Genomic DNA, 18,136 nt, shown 5'->3' on the forward strand with positions numbered 1-18,136 from the left:
GGTTTTTGCCATAAAACATGGGTTCGAATCTCGCATCGTGGTCGACTTTTTCTATTCTTTTAAATTTTCTCATTTATAAACCATTTGAATGCTATAAAACTAATGATCAAATATATTTACAGATAAAACAAAGTATACTCACTCAGGACTCTGTCTGAAGTGATCAACTGCAAACTGTAGCAACGGGTGTCGTCCATCATGCTGCTGCTCTCTTCTCTCCTCCCGCAGTTCCCTATCTCTATCCCTCTCCCTCTCTCTCTCCCGCGGTGGGCTCGCGCGTCTTTCTATCTCAGATTCATCTCTACTCTCTCTTATTTCTCTTGTTTCTTTAATTTCTCTAGAATCCCTAGAATCTCTTGATTCGCGAGATTCTCTCGATTCTCTGGACTCTCTCGCTTCCCTGGTTTCCCGAATTTCTCTTTCGCGTGTTTCTCTCTCCGGTATTCTCTCTTTTGTGTTTGTGGTGCCGTTCGACGTTGGTTTTGGTTGTATCTGTAACAAGAGAATAAGCCATTAAGTCTTATACTCATGTAAAAACGACTTTGGTGAGAGTATAGCAATATACTTAACAATTTTTTTTTTATTAGACGGATTTCTCCGGATTATTATGTAGAGAATTGATATAAAATATCTAAATATAGGTTTACAACACTTGTTTTAAAAAATTGTAAATTAATAAAATCAAAATACAAACAAAAGTAGACGAACAATCAGCTGTTCCAATAATTGTAACGTGGGGGAAATTTCTATAACAATATGGGACACGTGATTTAATCAATTATTTTGTATATAGCACTTAAAGTCTACAATATTAAAATTTTAAAGTCAAACCAAGGTTAATGATTAGTGTTACGTGTAAAATAGATAAGTTCGTAGAGCGGGAAAGCGTGAATGCTGCAAATTGCAATACATTGTAACTCTCTTATTGCAACTAGTAATGCTAATATTAAGACCGATTCTCATTGGGTATTTAGTTAAATTATCTTTAGATAATTAATAAAAATTAGGTACCTATATTTTAGGCAAGATTTTGTGTTTATAGGAAGGCAATAAACATGATGATTTACTTTAAATATACTAGCCTATTTAAGACATTATTTACATACATAATAATATAGTTATTGCACTTTCTTACATTTATATTGTATGTTGTGTAATGCAAATGAAGCGGTTAAATAAAAATTCATATAATAAATATCTGAACTTTTATTTATCGCCCATCATAAATAACGTTCTAAATGAAAAAGTAGGTCAAAAGAAGTCTTAAAAACAAGTAATCAAGAGCAGCTTCCGTAGAATTTTTAAAATTGCGAGAATATCAGTTTAGTAAGAAAATATTTGAACAAATAGTGCGTATACGGCTTAAGGAATTCATCACAGTGAGCGCGTGTAATTAACGAACTATGCGCACGCGATATTACTGTAGTGAGACCGGATTTGATACTTTTGGAGCCCTGCGCTGGGGCCCCGACGATTGTATTTCATTATATACTATCTGATATGGCATTTTCGCTTGTTACAGAAGGTAATATTAGTTCTCTCTTTTACAATATTTTTATTGCTGCTCGTTTGTCACGAATGTCACACACATACACAAGAAAAACTTAGGTTTATAATATCAGTATAGATTCATTTGAATATGATATGATATGATTATATGAGGTTATCATTGTAACTGTGATGTAAGATGTTATAAAAAGTAAAAACTTACAAGACAAGTAAATTTTCAGAAAAAATAATGGCAAGATCAATAAAAATAATCGTGTAATTGTGAAAAATCTTTCGTCAAGTACGATTTTTTTTGTGAGCAGTTCTTTGTGCCTTCAATTAGATACGACTGTTGTTATAATTAAGAAATAAAGAATGAATCTCTCAAATCTTTTGTAGGTTTAAACCTTAATAATAACAGTACATTTTAAAGCTCTTTGATAGTTTCATTTACAAGAGTAGTTTTGTTATAAGTAGTAAATTTAAATTATGACAGTTTTAAATTACTTTTTAAGAAACGTATTATGTTTTAAGGCTGATGATCATGATTTTGAAATCCAATATCATTTGAATTTCTTAAATATTAATTGATATCTGCACACTATTCTAAATCAACCAAACTTAATTATTTACTCTAGCTAGAGGCTCTAGAAGCCTTTATATAATAACTACACAATCCGGCCCTGTTTTCGTTCCCACTTGTTATATCGCAAACCAGTTTTAACTTCAATTATGTAAGGGCTTCTGTAATAATTAATTAGTAAATTTATTATATCAATGTATAAAAGCGGTTTGTATACGACATTACTACTCATCACAAATATCATTTTTTAGGCATTTTCTGTTTTTCCTGTATTTAATTAAAGAATTTTTAACGATATAGAAGGAAGAGAAGAAAATTATGTTATATCATAAAAAAATATTCACTGAAATGATCTTAGAAGTTCTCTAAGAAAGTGCAATGTTGTGAAAGTTCTATTTTCTTTGGGCCTCAAAATTTCAATATCTACCTGCGGTTTTTTCTTAAGCGCTTTCCTGCTTAACGTCCTAATAACACCATATATATTTTCCATGTCCACTAATTCGAACCAAACATCACTTCCACAAATTTCAATTTTAAAATGCACAGATTATTAAAAAAAAAATTTTTTACAGATTAAAAATCTGTATTCGCGCGCTATTGGCGGGTTGCCGCGTTGTTGTGCGCGCGTTCGATGCGCATCGTAATTTTTACATTTCGATAAATATTAATGCATTCTCATTTCGTCGCTCCGATAAATCCTCGTTTTTGTGATAACGGTTACTTGCTGCATCGGGTGTAACCATGGTGACCGTGGTGATAACGACCCCTATTCGATCTTACTTTGTTTGGACTCCCACGTTAATGCTACAGTAGTAACAATCCCATCCTATCCTTCCTAATAAGTAATAATATTATTCTATCCTACTAATATCGTAAATGCGAAAGTTTGTGAGGAAGGATGTATGTTTGTTACTCTTTCACGCAAATACTACTGAACCGATTATAATGAAATTTATCCGGTTTTATCCCGGAAATCCTACGGGAACGGGAACTAGGCGGGTTTATATATCCTAGTTCGTGGTCTTTTTGTTTAACAATTCAAATTGAACAATAATTTTTATGGGAGCTTCGATCCGAATCATAAATCTATAGACAGGACAAACTTAAATAAGTTTTAAAAGAATGAAAACCGTAGAGGATATTATCAAAATAAGCAAAAGAACTCTGAAAACTGACCGACGCGACGACCCCAATAATATTCCATAGATAAATTACGAGTAAGTAGTTGTATTAACATCTGTAAATGTGCTAATAGACAAGCAAATCAATGGCATTATACAGTTCAGTAGCACGGACATGCCGACCGGTTGTTAAATCCAAGAAACACACAGACAAGTCCGGGAAATAGTAATAATGTTTACAGTTGTCTCTGGTTCACTACACTGCGGCGGAATCCATTTTTTATCTATACAATCATCGCGGCACACGATTGAGACATTTATATAGTCTGTGCGGAAATGTCAATGTCTATGGTAATAAAAAATCGTGCTGTCAAAGTTTGGAACGCGGGAAATGGAAGTTTTGAGTGGCTGAAACCTAATTAATTTTAATGCTATATACTATTTTATTCAATTAATAATAATGCAATATCAGGTCGCATAAAAAGTATTGTAATTAGAAAATATTGTTATGTTTATGACTTTATGGCACTTGTGTGTATGTTTGTAAAACAGTTTAGTACAGGTTTCGCGTTGTTTGTTATTAAACAATTGAATGCACCGTTTGTTCCACTTTCGCATATTTAAAAAACCTATCGATTTTTTACGTTCCTAGTTATCGCCAAATAAGACATTTCTAGGCAACACATAAAAGACCATATTCTTGAACGTTTTCTTTCTTATATCAAACGTTACTAAACGAGCTTATAAGTACATCACAGTTCTAAATACTTGCTAATAAATTAAGCACCTATTCTACATAACATTTTAGCCTTTTTTCTATAAATATCTCTATATTTTAAACCATAACTAGCTCATCGCCCGCGGCTTCGCCCGCCTTGTCTCAAACCTAATAAATTATATACAAAAACCTTCCCTTTATCTATTCTATCTATTCACTATCTAATCAGAGGGAAGGTTTTGGGGTTTTTTTAATAGATAGAGTGATTACTCTATCTATTAAAAAAACCGCATGAAAATCCGTTGCGTAGTTATAAATATTTAAGCATACAAAGGGACATAGGGACAGAGAAAGCGATTTTGTTTTATACTATGTAGTGATTATTCTGTGAATCCTACTGTATAATTAGATAAACTTTATCTAACAAAATGTTGTTCATATTTAAAGGGTTAACACGTATTCATTCATTCAATAATAAACATGTTAAAATTAAAGTTCAACAAACAATTAATCAATTTCATCAAAAACAGATAATACGAGGAAATAGAAACTGTTTACCTCTTTTGGATCACAATTATTGACCGATGACCGATCAATACACTAACAATATAATGATTGTAATTTTATTATTTGACTAGCGGTCCGCCCCGGCTTCGCCCGTGGTACATAATATTTACGTTTTCTCTACATAAGAACCATCCTCGTACTTCAAGGAATATAATAAAAAAAGAATTATCGAAATCGGTTCAGCCGTTCTCGAGTTATGCGCTTACCAACACATTTTGCGATTCATTTTTATATATAAGACTAGCGGTCCGCCCCGGCTTCGCCCGTGGTACATATTTACGTTTTCTCTACATAAAAACCATCCTCGTACTTCAAGGAATATAATAAAAAAAGAATTATCGAAATCGGTTCAGCCGTTCTCGAGTTATGCGCTTACCAACACATTTTGCGATTCATTTTTATATATAAGACTAGCGGTCCGCCCCGGCTTCGCCCGTGGTACATAATATTTACGTTTTCTCTACATAAGAACCATCCTCGTACTTCAAGGAATATAATAAAAAAAGAATTATCGAAATCGGTTCAGCCGTTCTCGAGTTATGCGCTTACCAACACATTTTGCGATTCATTTTTATATATAAGATATTTCTTAAAAACAACTCTACATTTACATGGGACTGTAATATATTTTAGGCTGCGAATTTATTAACGAGTACAAGTAAAAAGAATATTTATTGTCTCTTGTCCTTTTGCATTTTTTTTTCTAAAACTATAGCATAAATAGGAAACATTTGTTTTTTGTATGTATGTTTGTTATGTTTTCGCACAAAAACTGTTGGACCGATTTTAAAAATTCCCCAGCAGAAATTACCTATTTAGTTTTTCTTTCTTCGACGAGCGCGTGCGGCTGGGCAAAGCAAAATCTGGTACAACAGTACATCAGTTTCGCATATTAGCAGACAAACACACACATTACGGTGCACACTTAATAGCATGCAATCGGTCAAGCGTGAGTCGTGCGCGTTTCCTATCATTACGCTTATTGATACACTTTCACGAACCGTTATGTATGTCTAATGTAACCTAGTGAATTTAATGGTTAAACATGAAAAACTAGATTTTGGTTCATTTTTTTTTGTTTGTCTATTTTCTTGTTTATACGAAAATTTCATCAATACTTCGTACAAATGAACGCACTTGTTAAGCTAATCTCCTTCTAATCTCTATCATGACGTTTAAATTGTAGAGCATGCCAAAAACATACAAACATACAGATTTCGCTACCTTCTTACTACATCTATACTAATATTGTAAAGCTGAAGAGTTTGTTTGTTTGAACGCGCTAATCTCGGGAGCTACTGGTCCGATTTGAAAAATTCTTTCGGTGTTTGATAGATAGACCATTCTTCGAGGAAAGCTATATCATCTCGCTAAGACCAACAGGAGCGGAGCATTGCGGGTAAAACCGCGGAGCACAGCAAGTGTATGATGAAATATTTGGTTACTAAATACAATTTTCTTAAAAATTTACCTTTGATTATCATTATTTTCACCATAATATGATATTATTTCAATTCTTATTTACTTGTCTTTTTTGTCATAAAAGTAGAATACAATTCTAAATCATTATACCGTATTGATACGTACTACAAATAATAACATAGATTAGTCAACTACAAGCTCAAATTGTTTGCAAGTATTGGTGCACGTACAAACACAAATAACGCGGGGAAATCAAACTGAAGAGATTACATGCAAAATTAACTATTTTACGTGCGTGTTTTTTATGTTTTCTAATATTTATGAGCACAATGTTAATAAATCTTCACGTTACCGCGTCAAAGTTTTCTGAAATTATATATGTAAATCTATACTAATATTATAAAGCTGAAGAGTTTGTTTGTTTGTTTGAACGCGCTAATCTCGGGAACTACTGGTCCGATTTGAAAAATTCTTTCGGTGTTAGATAGCCCATTTATCGAGGAAAGTTATAGGCTATATCACCACGCTACGACCAACAGGAGTGGAGCCACGGGGGTGAAACCGCGCGGAGCAGCTAGTTTACAATAATTTTATTTTGATAATTAAACATAGCCTTTGTCTATTTCTATGTTCTTCAAAAAACTTGTAAGTTCGTAAAATACGATACATCCATGCATGCTTCGTTTAGCATAGGGTTATATTAATTGTGTGACACAGCCATCCCATAAGGTTTAACTACTTTAGGGTAAGTAAAAAATAATATAAAAAGCTATATATCTTCGTATACAGTTGTCTCCAGATAATGATGGACCGCAATGATGTAACTGTGTGGAATGCTTGCTACTGTTAAAAATTATACACGCTACATTTATCTTTATCTTTTGCTACTTGCGACATCTCTATTATCTATGGTCTTTATTATCTGTGCCTCTTTATTATCTTTGATTCTGCCCGTTATCATTTTTAAAATGGTTTTTAATTTGTGATACCAATCCTTCACATAGCATAATTCATTACTTTAAACGCTTTCAGCAACATTATTTTTGTCATAGAGTCGTATGGTCGACAGTCGACACCCTACTTTTACTGTATTTAATTTTTGTTTTTCACAATAAAAAAGTATTTTTTGCAAAAAAATCTGTCTATAATAGCTATGTGGAGAGTTACAGATTATTCTGGACATGCAGTGAGTATCTTTCAACACATATTAAATCTGGACAATTAGTACTTAATTACTTCAATACACGGATCCACACCATATCATAGGCAAGGGCATAACAAGCGTATGAAAGTGCATAATTGGTCCAGGTGGAAAGTGGTCACGGTCTGGTTGGTGTAGCGATGGGCGATGGCTCGCATGGGACTTTCATAGGCTGAGGTTGTAGGCACGAGCGGAAGCGTAAAGAAATAGGTGGTAAACTATCTATTGAAGAACGATTTGTTATTATAATAAAACCTTTAACATTCTTGCAAATAATTATAGTTGAATTTATGATACAAGGGGTTAAATGAGAAGGCGCATTGACTGGTGCCTATAGTTATTTGTTGTGTTGGCTAACAAAGAAAAACAGAGCTATAATTGAATTTTTTGGCAGATGGTTGAAGTTCCTTATAATTTTTGTCGCCTTTAGATTAAGGATACATTTAAGACAAATCGATTGCATAAAGCGACGGAAAAAATAGACTGATAATATTTGCAAAATGACGAAATATATTGGTTAAAAAACGTGAGCGATTCACTTTTAGCTTACGTATGATATCAATTTAATGATACGAACATTAGGAAAGATAACGTATTTAAGTAAAATGCAGATGTTATTAATAAAATTGCGTAGTACTGCTAAGGCATAGATAACGTGAGTTTCAATTCACAATTTAGTTTATGAAGTTAGAGTTGTGTGTAGTTGTTTAATAGAAGACAACTATACTGACTCGGATACCATGAATAGTGATAAAATACTAAAATATTATCCCGAAAAAAGAAAATGTAATTTTATTGTCCAATATGTTACAAAATACGGAATAGATAAATGAAAGATAAACGTAAATATGCAACCATTCTACCTACTGAATAAAAAACAAAACCACTAATCACTAGCCCGATGTACACTTCATTCCTATATAATCGCTTCCGCTTATGCCCCAAACATCAAACCGCTAATGCATCTCTCTCCGCTTCACTCGAAGTAGCACCCTTATCATTACGGGTGTAATAAACATACGATTTAATGGAATTATTTACTACTAGCGGTCCGCCCCGGCTTCGCCCGTGGTACATATTTCGCAATAAAAAGTGGCCTATGTCCTTTCTCGGGTATCAAAATATCTCTATACCAAATTTCATGCAAATTGGTTCAGTAGTTAAGGCGTGATTGAGTAACAGACAGACAGACAGACAGAGTTACTTTCGCATTTATAATATTAGTATGGATTAAAATAATGACAATAATTCAATGATTATATCTTTGTATGGTTAGATTAGGGAGAGTTTGATTTGATGTGCGTTTTCTACATTTGCAATGGATTGAGCAGCTGCAGTGTTGCGAAAATAATAATAATGGTTTTCCATTGTTAATAACTCTATCACTTTCTTTGATAGTATCTAACTTTGTTTTAAGTTAGACTCAAAGAAAGATCTGCTTATGATGACATGAATAACAGAAAAATGTTGTGTGATTTTATGAAACCACGGTAAAAGTGAAACTGTTCGAACGGTTCCGAACACTGCTTTGTGTAGCGCATGTCGCGTGACGGTCGGCTGCCGAGTAGGTAACCTACTCGGCAGCCGCGATACACGCGACATGCGCTACACAGACCAAAAAGTTTGAGACGATGTAATAAAAGTTCACTTTAAAAATTAAATTAAACATAAAAAATATTATAAACAGTATTTTCACAAGCCCGATTTTAACCCGTGACGCGTCATACGCACAGCGGGTGTGCGTAACTCAAAATGGTACTGTAGCGTCCTGCGCACAAACGCCTGTGCGTAACGCGGCCCGTGACATTGAAGGTCATCAGTAGAGACTTACAAGTGAATGTTTCCAGTATAAAAAATATTTCTCTATGCCTTAAACATTTATAATTCGAATCGACACGACTCCGATACAGGCAATAGAGACCAAAACCACAAAATAAAAAAAAAAGTGAATCATTGATTGAGTTGCGTCATCGGCCATAGTTTGTGACATTTGTCTTGTTCAACGAATATTTGGATTGTGAATTATGCCGAGAGGAATAATTAGATGAGTGATAATTGAGACGTATATTACTGGAAATTTTACGTAGAATACGTTTATGATATTGGTTTTAGGGATATTTGAAGAATACTCAGTGAAAAAGTGTCTCAACTTTTCAGTGCGGAAGACGCAAAATGGCGCTTTTTTTCTTGTTTGTGAATAATGGAGATTTGTTATTATTCATAGTGAAATACGTTGTGTTAAATGTGTGAAAATATAAGTGAATGTATTTGGCAATCGTGTAGTGATATGAAAACGTGAATATGATCATTTGATGACTCAGCATTATCATGTAAGTGTTAGTATGTAAGCAATTAAAATTAAAACAAAAGAAAATCAATTTTTTATAATTTTATAGAAAAAATATATCGTCATGATTACATTTTTATGCTATAACTAGTTTCTTCCTCTTTCCAAAAATATATCATACATGGCATATAATTATAGAACAATAGGGTAAATAAAATTTTCAAACTCGGTAGTCATAAAAAAGCTAGATTTCGTGAACTCCCTTGACACTATCGGTATCGGTGCCGGCTGTGCGCCGGACGCGTGACGGGTTAATGATAAAGATCGAGAGAGCCACCTTATATTTTCATGTTAAGTGCATTTTATGTAGTATTTAAGCTTCCAAAATTGGAATACAAATCTATTAACTTGGACCTAAGACTTGGACATTTTGCTACCTTACAGATAAATATCACCCTTTTATTATTTTTTTAACGTATTTCTGTAATTAGCATGTCGAACACAAAGGTGACAGGATGCACAGTCGAGCGCGCGCGGGATTGTGCGCAGATAACAAATAAACCTGCCATTCATGCTGATTCGCTAGATTTAGACATACTGGATTATCTATGACATTACGTTTAAAAATAGACTTTGTAAAGCTGGCCATACATGATCCCGATTACCGCGTCTTTTTGAAATAGACAAGAGGTTGTTTTTATTAGCAGGCGAAGATGTAATGTGATAACAGTTTTGGTTTCATCTTTATGTTAATTGTGTCATATAATTAAATGTTAATAAATGTTTGAAAAACTTTCTTACTTTTATATTTCAAATCTTATCTTTAAAATGAATAATTTAGATGTGGGTGTGTTTATAACTATTCCTATAAGACATACTTACTAAAAAAATTGTTTGTCATATTTTTATTTCGCACTCTGTATGTTACCTTTATTGTAACTATCAATACCAATTTAGCATAATAATTGTCTTCTGCAAAATATTATTGAACTTGTCTTTTCGTACATTTCAAGCAGAATTTTATACGTTTCCTTTCCAGCTATCTCCTATCCTTTAATTTTTAACCGTCTAACGTCCCCATAATTTTTAATCTGTGTTCTAAATTCACACGCTATGACGTCACCGGAAGGGGAAGCACGCTCGGCTTGGTGCGCAATTGTCGCGCGGCCTCTAGCTAATTGTGTTAGATGTGCATACGATCCGTGTATCACATTAAATTGATTTTTACAGAATTTTCTAGTGGTCAACAACAAATTTGTCAATAGTTTCATAGTTTTATACCATTCTAGTAATTTATTGTAACTGGATTGGTCACAGAATCTGTTTAGTTGTCTCCTGTATTTAGGCAACTTGTTTACCAGATACTTTCTTTCAGAGATAACAGACATTGGAGGGCATTTAAATGAACTTGGCAGTAGCTATAGCCAGTTTTTATTCTGTTCGAAAACCTCTTTTCAATTTACTTCTTGTAACTTACTCCCTGTCAGTACAGGGTTATAAGGCAAATAATTGTTTATGCAATCGAGATTTTATGTTCAATCAATGTTTCCGTTTTATATATCCTGTATCGGATCCAAAAAAGCCAATCACATCCGAGGAAGCCGAGCGTTATTACTAAAATTAATTATCTTGCTCAAAATGTAATACATAATGAATATTAAAACGCCATGCGCTTTCTCTGCATTGTGCGTTGTTTCATTTGCTGTGTGTTTTTGTTGCGAAATGTCTTCCTCCTTCATTGTTGGTGTCTTGGAACTCGATATGGGGAATTAGGAAATGGCACGTGTTTTGCGCTTAATTTGTTATGTTCGTTTCATTTGTTTGCTATAAATCTGTCATGGTAGGTATAGACTATAGTTAGAACAGAACCTTTCATGAGTTTATTTGCTCAATAGATAATTCACCTATTTGGTACACAATGTGGAATACCTATATTGCTATACTAATGTATAAAGTGAAGTCCCATATGTCCCCTAGTGGGGTAAGGGAGCTGTACCGAGGAGGCGTTCATACTAATGTAATAATACTAATGTATAGCAATATAGGTATTCTTATTGAAGAGACAGTGTTGATATAATATTAAGTCCTGTTTTCCAAAACAGCTTGATCGAAAGCATTTGATAATTTATTAGATTTATTATTTTGAGTTCTCCATAAATTATTTAACTTTGTTTTATTATCTACCTGTCACCTCTATTTTATTGAGAGACATTATCTGGTTTGCATTCTAACGTCATTATATCATTTGCTGACCTTTCACAAGTCAAGGTGGACGGCTGATGGCTTACAAAGAAGTTATCTTAAGGAATTCACATAGTAACAGATTAATATACCAATTCTATATACGTAAAGAAAGAAATACTATTCTTTCGTAGCTAAAAGCATTGAAACACTGAAGTATTGGTATTGAAAATTTATGCTGTGTAGGTTTTGTCAATATAAAAAAAAGTGTGTAAAAATATAAATTATAATGACCTAGCTTTGTAAGTTGTAACCGACTTTATAAAAGGTTGTTATCATATACTTACGAACATGATATTAATAAATACAGACTAAAGTTTATTTATAAGTTTGCATGTTTGCGAATTTCGCCGAAATGATAAACAGGATTGTTACCATTATTTATTGGCTCATAAATTATTTACATGAATTCTTATATAAATCTATATTTAGTATCACAGGCCAGTAGGTTAGGTCAATAAAAACAATAACAAATGTTATACGAACGGATTGGAAAGTCTTTCTCATAGCGATACGAAAAAAATATTACAAAGGAAATTCAGGTATGGGCCATGGGGATATTTCATTTTAGTTAAAATAATGAGACTGAAAAATTATACGTTTTAAGTTATTTGTTGTATGTTTTTGGGAACTGAATTATAATCATTGTTATCTAGTGTGGTGTATAGAAAGTGTTCGTAAGTTATTCCGGTAAATATATTTAAATTAGAAACAAACCAAATATGCTCTTGTGCGCAAAGTAACTATATAATTATGTATTTCATATCATGTAATTTAAGAATTTATAATAAGTTCATTAAAATTCTCAATTTTTTTTTCGGTTTGATCTCCTTGTGGCGCATCATCCAAAAAAAGAAAAATAAACAGATACCGGTATATCCATATCCACTGAAAGCGATAACGGTTAATTGTTTTATATATAATTGGGATACGTAACGTACAATTAAATTATTCATTAATATTCAGGAAATCAGGCTTCATTGAAGAGTTACCGTTACGCCGGTTTCTCGAATGTTTTTCTACACTAATATTATAAAGAGGAAAACTTTGTTTGTTTGATTGTAATGAATAGGCTCATAAACTACTGGACCGATTTTGATGAAATTTGGCACAACCTATCTTTGGACCCTGAGAAAGAACATAGGCTACCTTTTATTGCGAAATATGTACCACGGGCGAAGACGGGGCGGACCGCTAGTCTTAAATAATGTGGAAAATATGCAGTTAAATTATTTAACCAAATTATATTATACTAACTAATAAATCATTCCAACTTTCACTTATAACAGCATGGAGGTAAAATTTCGTTTATGCTGTGAGTGAAACGAAAAACTGAAATTCAAATCTGAGTTCCAAATATTTAATACAATTTTTGCGAATTCACGTTTTTCGTCTAAGACGCTAATTGTCTTAAATAAGTTGATAGTATGTTTATACTTTTAGTAAGTTTTATTGCATTACCGAGTCGTATTAGTTATTTATTATATTGGCAATTAATATTACGTATAACTAAGAAAGGAAATCTTTATATTTAGTGCGTTTTAAAGCACAGATAAAACAAAAAATTTAAAACAAGTTGCGATCTGTAAAGGTGACAAATGTCAACGTTAAAATTGTGATGTGTTTGCGAAACCATTGTAGCATAAACAATGAGAGTTTACTGGCCTCTCAATTGTTTTGCCATATTGTTAAGAAAACAGTGTTAAAACACATGTCATTTTATAAACATAAAACTTTATGTATCATTTATTATCAAATGTAAAAGTGCCTCTTTTGCACAGCTATAAACTTTTAAAACAGGTTCTTTATATCGCATATACGATGAGAAATTTAAACCGTATCTTTAACCGATGCACTTATCAATTGACCTATATCCTAAATCTAGACCCAACCTGTATAAAGTCCGTTTTCTCTGTCAAATTTTCGAAGCGCGCCAAAATCTCCTTCACAGACACTTTAGGTTCAGACCGTTCCGTGGTTTCCTCGTGTATCGTCTCCATGTGTCCACTGGAGGACGACGAGTAGCTTTGGGGGCATTTCTTTCGTCTGGGTTCTTCGCGGGTGTCTGCCCCGGAGTCAGAATCGTCAGCGGAAACGTCAAGACTGGATGCGTCAGAGGAGTTGATTAAGGAGTCCAGGCTCGGGGCTCGTCTGAGCTCATCAGTGTCGAAGGTGCGTTGTAAGTTCCGCCAGTTGTCGCGCATCGCGGTGTCGAGTCTCGGCCGTTGCATAGTGCGCGCGCGTGCGCGGTCGCGAGGTGACTGGCGCCGCGCTATGGTGTGTACTGTGTTCCGATATGGGATGATGTATTGGTAATTGAACTATTGTATAATGGTGATGTTGTTTTCAGGTAATATGGAACGTAGATGAATTTTTTTCAGATACTTTGCGGGATTTATAGGTATGCATGTAACGATTTAAATATACGACTGAAACCTTAGGTTAACGAACGTTTAAAGATGATCTGATTAGAGCATTTTAAATCGACAATTATTAAAAACGCAACATTTTAAGATATCAAATTGGGCATGGAAATGTACATAAGGAAAGAACTTTACGCCACAATAAGACCAGGGGCGGAAGCTATAGTTCATATCATGTAGCTCGATGACCGGTCGATGATGGATGGATTTATCATTTAAAATATTTAATACTCGAATAAATATGAATAGTATAAATATAGGTACATAATGCAACGCAACTCTACTTTAAATGTTACGTAAATCTTGGATACCTACGTGCTTAAAGTGCAGATGTTATTTATTGAGAATTATTTGAGGACACGTTCATAAATAATACAATGAGTAAGGAATTTGATCAAACTGCTAACTAAATGTACAAATACCAAATGGACGTTGAATATGGCTCAACTTATTTTAGCGCTCTATCTTATCAGAAATTGTATTTTTACAATAATGCAGGAATAACCAGGATATAAAATTCGATTCCTTTTTCACGTACTTGTACGTTAAAATTTTGGTTGAAGTAATTCTGTCGTAATTTGTCGTATTCTGAAGTAATTCTCTACACTACGTAATACCACAGTTACAAGTACCTATGGATGTTTTTAGGAAATAACAATTTCCTAAAATTCCTACACAGAAAATCATTCCAATTCAAAAAGATTGCACCTGCTCTACAAAAACTCTGTGTCATAAAATAATACATAATTTTCATCACAAGCGATCGTGATTTGTACAAACTAAGATGGCCGCTAACGGGCAGTAACGGACACTGTAATATATCCCACGTGATATGTACAGTTTAGAGTTTAGACCAACAGCTTAGTACATATTGTGTTAATATTATTCCGTAAAGATAATTCCACATTGCAATTGTTCACTCAAAACGCGGCAAAATAACGGAGATTTTTGAAGTGTCAAATCTATTTTTAGGCGCGAACTAAGACATTTTAACAACGAAAAAACAATAAAAAATACGTTCTTTTATAACTATGCTATTTTTTTTCTTAAAAATAATACATAAGTTAATCCATACTAATATTATAAATGCGAAAGTAACTCTGTCTGTCTGTCTGTTACTCAATCACGCCTAAACTACTGAACCAATTTACATGAAATTTGGTATGGATATATTTTGATACCCGAGAAAGGACATAGGCTACTTTTTATTGCGAAATATGTACCACGGGCGAAGCCGGGGCGGACCGCTAGTATAATATATGTACTTATTATTATTATATTTACCGTTGCACATCCGCATAAGCATATAATACATTATTATAGATTTAAATCGTTTATTTAGCTAAACGGTATTTAATAGGTAATTTGAGTTACATATATCCGTATTCAAATAATTTATTATGAATACAATAATTATTAAAATAACTTTTTCTTTTTCAATTACATTGGTATCAATCATTCTAAACTCAATGATGCAATCCGAATTATGATGCTATTCAACCGAATAAGTACATATATTGCTTTTTTAATTTTTTGAATGTATATGTATGTATAGCTATGGAAAATACATGTCATTTTTATTATTAAATATTTCTAATCTAATCATAATATTATTAAATTCCCGAAAATGAGAGCTTCTTAATTAGATTTTTCATAGCTTAACTTTCTCAAATATATTATTTCGTAGAAAGCTCTCGAAGGTTCAACACTAAGTCCAAGCAAGCCGTCACGGCAACTACCCGTAGTTATAACTGTACTAATTACGATATAATTGTTTCGGATCGTTGGATTGCAGGTTTACGTACACTATAATTAGATTTAGCTTGTAATTTGTTTTGATGAGTGCATAAATTAAGTGTTATTGATGATTTTTAGACATTTTAGATACGGTTTTTATTTTTGTTACATTTTCTTTAAATGACTATGTTTTTGTTACTAATTTTGGTAGTTATTGAGGTCATAATTTTTTAAAAGAAGTTCTCAAACTAACTACTTAATATAATAAAAATGTTAACCCCAAAATAAATTGTAACATATTAAATGGTATATTATGATAGCCTTAGGCGGGATTGTGGTCGGTCCAGGCCTTGTCGCGGCGGAGGGGCTCAGTAGCTCAGAGTTATGGCCCTCTGAGTGAAGCGAAATTGGACCAGCGAGGGGCTGAACGGCTGGTTTAGAGTCGGGGAGATTCGACCGGCCCGACGGCCAGGGCTAGGTGTGGCCCAGCGGCCGCTGTGTGCGGCGTGGGATGGCGGCCAGAGGTCGTGGCTTGGCGGACCCCGTGTCCACTAGGCAAAGGTGGCGCTGAACGGCAGTTGGGGTTGGAAAGCCTCGACTGACCCGACGGCAGAGGTCCTGTTTGTGGGCCAGAGGGGAGCCGGCTTTTATGCGGCGGTGGATGGCGGCCAGAGGTCGCGGCGCGGCGGGCTCGCTGGTTTAGCAAGCCACGCCGTGCAGCGGAGGGCGGGATCCCGACGCGTCATTGTGATGACGCGCGGAGACTCCTGCAGAGAGGTGTTGGGCGGCGGCCGCTGTAAAACGGCCGTCTGCCAACTCGTAATCCGGTCCGTGGGGCCGGACCGAGGGCCGCCACCTCTGGTGAAGTGGGGGCTGCGAGGTAATCTCTATAAAAGTGCGCCGGAGGGTCCCCCGACGTGTATTTCACACATCGGAGGACCTTCCGGCGTGCACCCTCCGGCCGGACGGTGATGGGGTCGGGGGTTCGGGGGAACGCAGATGATGGAGCGGGGAAAGATCCATTGTCTGTGCGTTGGTGGCGTAAGCCTTCGTTCCAGCAGCCGCCAGCGAGGGGGGTTCTAGTGGTGGGCCTGGAAACGGGCATCTGCTGGGCGGGACACGCGGTAGAGTCGTAACCGTTCCCGCAGTTCCGTCCAAAGCAGCGCGATGGAACAGAGTGGGGTTTTAGTCGGTAGAAATCCGACATAACCACGGCTCCATCCCCGGGAGCCGGGGGTATCTAAGAAGATTTCCCCACTATAAAAAAAAAAAAAGGCGGGATTGTGGTCAAGCGCTTCCCTATTCTAAAAAAAAAAATACTTTTTTATAAATATGAAGCCTCTGATTCTTCCTACTTTTACACATAACAATAATAGCTTGTATATAAATTAGACATTTATTTTGAAAATGAAAATTAACTCTGACCAATTTAGGACACTTTATTTAAGTGTCTTAAATTGGTCAGAGTTAATATGTACTTATTTTAATACTGTAATTTTTGTGTAGTTTACAATTTTTCGCAACGTCAGTCAAAAAGAATACGTTAAACATTATTAAGTAATAAAATATGACTATTAATCATCTTCAATACATAAGGAGGTCGATGTTATGTAACGTTAGGAAGTAGGAACTTAACTAAAGTCACATTTTGACTAGTCATTGACGTGAACTATGAAGAAATCGGCAATAGTGTTAATTTTATTCGTAAAATTAGGTTAGGTTAAAAGATAATCAAAGTCGAATCACAAAGTTATGTTATAGGAAATGAGATAGGTACATTTTTATGAACTTGTTTTTGACGTTTTGGTTATGATTTAAAAACGTAGTATTTTTCGTAGTAGTCAGTAGTCTTTCCTCTTTAATTTTTCAATCTTAATTTTAAACATTTACGTTGGTATCAGCCGTACATAAGGCAAGAAGGAAGAGCATTTTTGTGGGTTACGTGTGTAGATAAGTTTGTATATCTAGGCGTGAGGTATTTTTCTTTTCAAGTAATACTTATTGAGGCGCGTTGAGTAACATTCAAGTAAAATTTCAAGGTCGTGTCATGGAGTAAGGCGACGATTTTGGTGTCTTTGAATTTTGCCAAAGAAGTTTCACTTCTGACACGACGTGCGACGTTCTCACATGTATGTGTGTCTTATCACAATAGATATGTATCTGTAAGTATATTTTTCTTACACGTTTCTGTCTAGAGAAAAAAATCTAGATAAATGCATTGAGTTACTATGTACTACGTACTAGAGAGAACATTGCTACTACACTATTTGTAACACGAGTTAGAGTCAATCGTCTCCAACTATTTTTTTTTGGTTACATTGATTGGTTTTAATTGATAATTTTATTCA

General features: G+C 34.5%; 1 protein-coding gene across 2 annotated transcripts in view; it reads right to left on the bottom strand.

Moving 5' to 3' along the window:
• Positions 1-18,136, bottom strand: part of Myo10A (unconventional myosin 10A) — a 107,296-nt gene that overhangs the window by 17,558 nt on the left and 71,602 nt on the right. For both annotated transcript variants that reach the window (XM_089698462.1, XM_089698461.1), the window contains exon 24: positions 143-492. In XM_089698462.1, the coding sequence (XP_089554588.1) occupies positions 143-492 (350 nt within the window). The remainder of the gene's footprint in view (positions 1-142; positions 493-18,136) is intronic.

This window comes from Colias philodice, chromosome 8 (genome assembly GCF_061535455.1).
Source record: "Colias philodice isolate Cphi_HAF_F1 chromosome 8, ilColPhil1 Martin Lab GWU primary, whole genome shotgun sequence".
NCBI lineage: Eukaryota > Metazoa > Arthropoda > Insecta > Lepidoptera > Pieridae > Colias > Colias philodice.